We start from the raw sequence: 7,023 nt of genomic DNA, 5'->3' as shown, positions 1-7,023 counted from the left end.
GAGAGGGAGTCTATTGCCAGGCTGGAGTGCAGTGGCATCATCTCAGCTCACTGCAACCTCCAGCTCCCTGGTTCAAGGGATTCTCCTGCCTTAGCCTCCCGAGTAGCTGGAATTACAAGCATGCACCACCATATCCAGCTAATTTTTGTATTTTTAGTAGAGACGGGGTTTCACCGTGTTGGTCAGACTGGTCTCGAACTCCTGACCTTGTGATCCGCCCGCCTCCCGAAGTGTTGGGATTACAGGCGTGAGTCACAGCGCCTGCCCTGCCCCACTTCTTGTAAGACGGCCTGTCTCTCCTCAGCAGTCCGGGCTGGTGTCGGGATTCAGGTTAGGATGTGAGCTCCCTGATGGGCGGAGATCCCACTGGGACAGGTCTGTGTCCTTTCCCCGCTGGGCACTGGGACTCCCCACAGGACAGGCTTCAATGAGGGTTTGCTGGTGGAGACCAAGGAGAGGGGCGAGGGATGAAGATAGGGGGAGATGCCAGGTAGGGAGAGAGTGAGACAGGAACGGCACGAGAGAGGGGAAGAGGGAGGCCTCAGTGGGAGAATGCCGAGCCCCGCCTGCCGGCCCCAGGCTGCCACGGAGCCGGGATGCCGCGACCTGGAGCGCCCTCTGGTGGCCGACGTGGCTCGGCCCGGGGTGGGCAGGAGAGGCTGAGCCCAGGGCACCAGATGCTGCCCGGTTCCCCACCGCCATCATCCCTAGGGGTGGGTGAACCTGCCACTACCCTAAGCGTTCGTCCAGCTTAGTAACAGCAATGAGACTCTCACAAAGACAGTCACAGAGAGACGCCGAAAAGAGGAAAAGGCCTTTGAAGCCATGACAAGTCTTAAGCTATTAGCATCACAGAGAAAGGTGAACAAGTTCCCCCCAAGGTGTTCTCCCCACTGTGACCTGGGACATCCTTTCAGTTATCTCAAATGACTTCTTTCCAGCTTCACGGGGTACCTGGGTCAGCACTTGCAGGGCCACCACCCCCACCATCATCATCACTGTCTTCATTGCCGCTGGGCTGGACCTGCCTGTGAGCTCCCTGGAGCCAGGTGCAAAGTCTACAACGAGACACAGAGCCAGCACGCTGGGAGGGGCTCTGGAGACCACCTCATCATTCTTTCATTTGTCTTTTCAATCCATTTTATTGACCCCTCACTGTGTGCCAGACACATGGGCCCTGGAAAAACAGAAGAAACAAGTGAGGTCCCTGCCCTCCAGGAATTAAGATAATGTGTGGGGTCAAAAGCGCTGCAAAGAACAGCAGGATGATGGGCCAGTATTTGAGGAGGTCATTTTCAGATGGGGTGGGCAGGGAAGGCTTGCCTGAGAAGGAATCTTGGTGGACACCTTAATGCTTAGGACACCCGGCTGAGAAGAGCAGGCAGAGGAATTTCAGGTAAATTGCACAGTTGGTAAAAAGCTAGGGGGATGATGCAGGCAATCAGCACATTGAAGGAACAGAATGAAGGACAGTGTGGTAGAAGCTTGGTGGTGAGTGAAAAGGGGGGCCTGGGTGTTAAACGTGTGCTCTGAATGAAGACCCCTAAACAGGCTTTGTGTGAGCAACATGGCTGTTTATTCACCTGGGTGCAGGTGGGCTGAGTCGGAAAGCAGAGTCAGCGCAGGGTGGTGGGGCAGGAGTCGGTTTTATAGGCTTGGGGTAGGCAGTGAAAGTTACAGAAGTTACAGTTCAAGGCAGTTTTTGCAAGCTGGGAGGGGGCCATAGGGTCTGGAGTCACTAGGTTGACCAAGGTCAGTTACAGAGTCCAACTGCCTTATCAATTGAGGTGGGAATGAGGAACAATAGAAGACTGTCTCAGTTAATTAGGCGCTGCAGGGGTTGATCATTCTTCCTCTTTTCATGGTCTTCCAGTTACTTCAGATTGTCCAAGTCCGGGAGGCCATCCAGAGGTGTATGTGTGGGTCACGGGGGTCGCCATGGCTTGACTTCGGGCTCAGAGAATCTTGCACTGGGGACCGTGAACACTTGAAGCCTGTGGCGGAATCTGGCTTTGATTTTGAGGGCTGAGGGGACCATTACAGGGCTTTAGGCATGGGGATGGCATGATCCAATTTGCACTTTTCATGTCATTTCATCTGCTTCCTGAAAAACACATGATAGGAAGAGGGAGCGTGGAAGCAGGGAGACTAGGGAGGTGGTAACTGCAGAAACAAAGAGGTGGCGGCTGATGGGGAGGGCAGGAATCTGACCCTGGTGGATTTTAGAGGCACAGACGGCAAACCTGCTGGGGTGCTGTCTGGAGGGGACAGGGAGGGCAAAGGCTGGGTGCCTCCCTCTTCCCCCTTTACCCCCTTCCTAAATGGCCTAAATCATCTCCCTCAGGCCACTAAGAGGAGGCAGCGAAGGACCCCAGACTATGCTGCTAGAGGTCCCCAGGTCACCAGGGCTTTATCTTGGGTCTGTGCAGAAACTAGGGACCTGGGCCAGAGGTGTTTTCAGCCTTCTAGCTCTCTCCTTCCATCCTCTGCAGTCTCTCTCCCCACCCTCTCTTCCCCCTTCTTCTCTCCCCCTCCCTTCTCTCTCCAGCTCCTTCCCCCACCTCCTGCTCCTCTCTCTCTCTCTCTCTCTTTCTCTCTCTCTCTGTCTCTCTCTCTCTCTCTCTCTCTCTCTCTCACACACACACACACACACNCACACACACACACACACACACACACACACACACACGAAGCAGCCTTATCAGGAGGAAGCCTCCAGCAGAGACAAGCAGTCTCCAGGGACAGAGCCGAGGAGCTGACTGAGGAGTTTCCGGAGCAGGGGAGGCTGACTTCCCTGCTTTCCACATTCCTTCCAGCTCCCGCTGCCTCACCCTCTCGCTTCCTGCAGCATTTCTCTCCAGACCCATGGTTCTCAACTGGAGGCGACTTTGTCTTCCTGGGACATTTGGCAATGTCTGGAAACATTGTTGGCTGTCATAACTGAGGAGGGGGCGGGGCTGGCAGGGAGTGGGTAGAGACCAGGGATGCACAGGAAAGCCCCAGTGCTGCCGCTGAGAGCCCCCGCAGGCGCTGCCAGCAGAGCTGGAAGGGACTGTCCTCTTCCTGTGGTCCCACTATCACCACAGCGGCCACACTGTCCCTGCACTATCTCGATTGGTCTTCTCAGGCACACTGTGAGGTACACAGTATTATTCACCCAAGGTCACGCAGGCAGTGAGAGGCAGAGCTGGGATTCAGACTGTAAGCCTGTGGTTTAACTGGACTCTCTCTACTGAAGGGGTTTTCACAGGCTGTGTCACTGTCATTAGCAATGGCACACATTGTCTCAAATGAAGTCTTATGTAAATCCAATGTGTGAAAGAGATAATGCAGAACTGCCTAGGATGAAGCAGTGTGGGAGGGCATGAATCCCCAGGCCCACCCATCCCTACTCTCTCTATGGAGCCTCCAAAGCCATCTGTCTAGCCTGGCAGGTCCCCTGCAGAGGGCTGCACAGGTTGTGCACTGCAAAACTCTAGGGAAGGCCACTCCCGTGGGCTTCTCTGTGGGGCTTGTTGAGGTAAAGCAGAGCTTCTTTAGGGAAGGATGGCAGATGGGATTTCTCCCATTGCAGACGTGTTGCTTAGCAGACAAGGTGTCTCGGTAGCTTAATAAGGTCTGGGCCTGGCGCGGTGGCTCACGCCTGTAATCCCAACACTTTGGGAGGCCGAGGCGGGTGGATCACGAGGTCAAGAGATCGAGACCATCCTAGTCAACATAGTGAAACCCCGTCTCTACTAAAAATACAAAAAAAATTAGCTGGGCATGGTGGCTCGCACCTGTAGTCCCAGCTTCTAGGGAGGCTGAGGCAGGAGGATTGCTTGAATCTGGGAGGTGGAGGTTGCAGTGAGCCAAGATCACACCACTGCACTCCAGCCTGGCGACAGAGAGACTGCATCTCAAAAAAAAATTTAAGGTCTGGAGCAGAAAAGCGGGATGGGAGTGGCTGGGAGTGGCTAGCATCTGCCTTCCCAGTCCTAAGATACGGAAAATAGAAAATTGAATTGGACTAGTAGATATCTTGACACTCCCCACCCCTTGCAACTTAGCAGTGACTCAAAAATGAAGCTGCCAACCCTCGTTCCAAAAAACCTTACAAGACCTGAAGCTCCTATATACACTATTCCCCCAGGAAAGCCTCCCCAGCCCTAGAGCCTCTCTCCCCAGAGCCCCGTCAGGTTTCTTGTTTGAGGCCTCCTATTGTTCATCTTTACCTAACATTAGCCCAGATTCATGTCTGGGCAGAGGGGCTATAGTTGAGGTTTTCACCGCCCTCTCAATCCTCTTGGGGTTTGGGCTAGAACTGGTAGAGTGGGTCAGATAGGGGGTGTCCCTCTCCAGGCCTCACCGTGAAGTGAGACCCTTCCCCACTGAGTGTCAGAGCTGCCCCCCAGGCATCACCAAGCCACCTGGCATCTTGGTGGTTTGACCATGAGGACCAGTGGAGACCCTGTAAAAGAAGACTGGGAGCACTGTCTGCTCTCTCTGTGTGGACTTCTCCAGCTGCCCTGTGCTTGGGCATCTTCCAGCCTGGAATAAATCCTCCTGGCCCATGTCCCCTCCGTCCAGACACAGCTACAGAGTGACGCCGCTGATGTCAGAACTGACCCCTCCGTTCCAACAGGGAGTGGTGCCCTTGGGTCCCAAGCGGGCTGCAGGCTGCAGGCCTCCCTGAAGTGAATATTCAGCAAAGTGGAAGACAGCACCCGGAAAGCATGCAGCAGCTCCCTCTGGGGAAGAGAAAGAGGGAACCTCGTTGCTCTATACCTTGTGGACTTCTTGCAGTATAAACCTTCATGGACCTAAGAAAAATCATAATAAAGGAAAAATGAGCCGGTTGTGCTGGTTCACACCTGTAATCCCAGCACTTTAGGAGGCTGAGGCAAGCTTAGGAGTTCCAGACCAGCAACATGGCAAAACCCTGTCTCTACCAAAAATTATCCAGGTAGGGTGGAACGTGACTGTAGACCCAGCTACTTGGGAGGCTGAGATGGGAAGGACCGCTTAAGCCTGGGAAGTTGTGGCTGCAGTGAGCTGTGATGGTGCCACTGCACTTCAGCCTGCGGGACAGAGCATGTCCCTGTCTCAAAGAAAGAGAGAGGGAAGTTTGAGGCTTGGCAGTAGAACCCCTGAATGAGGAGGTTTCCAGGCCAGCAGTGAATACATTGAGAATGGACTATGACCATGTGGAGGGGCTCTTGTTTTCAACCCCTTGTGCTGGCTTCAGAAAGGAAATTAAGTTCCTTTTTTTTTTTTGGGGGGGGGGCTACAGGCGCATGCCACCACGCCCAGATAATTTTTTGTATTTTTCAGTAGACACAGGGTTTCACTGTGTTAGCCAGGATGGTCTCCATCTCCTGACCTCGTGGTCTGCCTACCTCAGCCTCCCAAAGTGCTGGGATTACAGACGTGAGCCACTGTACCTGGCCTTTTCTTCTTTTTTCTTTTTGAGACAGGGTCTTGCTCCATTGCCCAGGCTGGAGTGCAGTGGTGCAATCACGGCTCACTGCAGCCTCAATCTCCCAGGCTTAAGCAATCCTCCTGCCTCAGCTTCCCAAGTAGTTGGGATTCCAGGTGTGAGCCACCATGCCTGGCTTATTTTTTATTTTTTGTAGAGACGGGGTCTCACTATGTTGCTCAGGCTGGTCTCAAGCTCCTGACTTCAAGTGATCCTCCCACCTCAGCCTCCCAAAGTACTGGGATTACAGGCATGAACAACGACGCCCAGCGTGAATCTTGTAGGATTCAGGAGCCACATTGGCATTATCTTCAGCTACCCTCTGATCCCAGACGGCTTTTCAGTAGAACCTGGGCACCTGTGCCTTGCCTGGCTTTACTGTGCATGCACATCATCTCTGCCCGGTGGGCCAATGAGCTCCTCAGCTGGGACTGAGCCTATGTCTCTGAGGCTGCTCTGCTCTCTGGCTCAGTGCCAGAGGCATAGCAGGGCCCAATGTGTGTTGGATGATTCTGTTGCAAGTTCATGATCTCCAGTAGAGAGGGGATCCAGGCCTAATGGGTCATTAATTCATCAGACATACGTTGAGCACTCATTATGTGCCAGACATGGGCTAAGCCTGGGGACTGAGTGGAGAATAAACACGCAAAATTTCTGCAGGAATGGAGCTAACCTTGCACTGGGGAAGACACAGTGTGTGCAGAAAAATGTCAGATAGGGATGACTGCTGAAACAGGAGAAAACAGGGTGAGGGATAAGAAGGCTGCTGAGGCCAGGCATGGTGGTATGAGCCTGTAATCTCAGCCACTTAGAAGCCTGAAGGAGGAGGATTGCTTGAACCCAAGAGTTCAAGACTAGCCTCATCAACATAGTAAGACCCTATCTCTAAAAAGTTTAATTTAGAAAACAAGGACCAGGACAGGTGCAGTGGCTCACGCCTGTAATCCCAGCACTTTGGGAGGCCAAGGCAGGTGGATCTTGAGGTCTGGAGTTAAAGATCAGCCTGACCAACATGATAAAACCCCGTCTCTACTAAAAATACAAAAATTAACCAAGCATGGAGGTGGGCACCTATAATCCCAGCTACTCAGGAGGATGAGGTACGAGAATCACTTGAACCTGGGAGGCAGAGGTTGCAGTGAGCCAAGATCATGCCACTGCACTCCAGCCTGAGCTACAGAGCATGACTCTGTCTCAAAAAAAAAAAAAAAAGAAAAAGAAAAAGAGGACCAGTGGGGGTTGCCAAGGAAGGCTGGCTGGGGAGACGTCATTGGGGCCTTTATCCTTGTGAAGGCTGGCAGGAAAGTCCAAGGAGTCATGTGAGGGAAAGGAGACATAACTCCCTGGCAAGTTAAAGAAATAGAAAGTGCTTTGAGAGGTCAAGGCAGGGGGACTGCTTGAGCCCAGGAGTTGAAGACCAGGCTCAGCAATATAGTGAGACCCCATCTCAAATTAAAAAAATTTTTTTAGGCCGGGCGCGGTGGCTCAAGCCTGTAATCCCAGCACTTTGGGAGGCCGAGGCGGGTGGATCACGAGGTCAAGAGATCGAGACCATCCTGGTCAAC

The 7,023-nt window shown here is 53.1% G+C and overlaps 1 protein-coding gene across 1 annotated transcript in view; it reads left to right on the top strand.

The window, feature by feature from the left end:
- The first annotated feature begins 552 nt into the window (after positions 1-552).
- LOC108285138 (40S ribosomal protein S28-like) overlaps positions 553-7,023 on the top strand; it is a 14,648-nt gene continuing 8,177 nt past the window's right edge. The window contains exons 1-2 of the mRNA XM_037729079.1: positions 553-645; positions 1,874-1,913. Of these exons, the coding sequence (XP_037585007.1) occupies positions 553-645; positions 1,874-1,913 (133 nt within the window). The remainder of the gene's footprint in view (positions 646-1,873; positions 1,914-7,023) is intronic.

Source organism: Cebus imitator, unplaced genomic scaffold (genome assembly GCF_001604975.1).
Source record: "Cebus imitator isolate Cc_AM_T3 unplaced genomic scaffold, Cebus_imitator-1.0 Scaffold291, whole genome shotgun sequence".
NCBI lineage: Eukaryota > Metazoa > Chordata > Mammalia > Primates > Cebidae > Cebus > Cebus imitator.
Note: the sequence above shows the minus strand (reverse complement) of the source record. Positions and strands in the feature narration are given on the sequence as shown.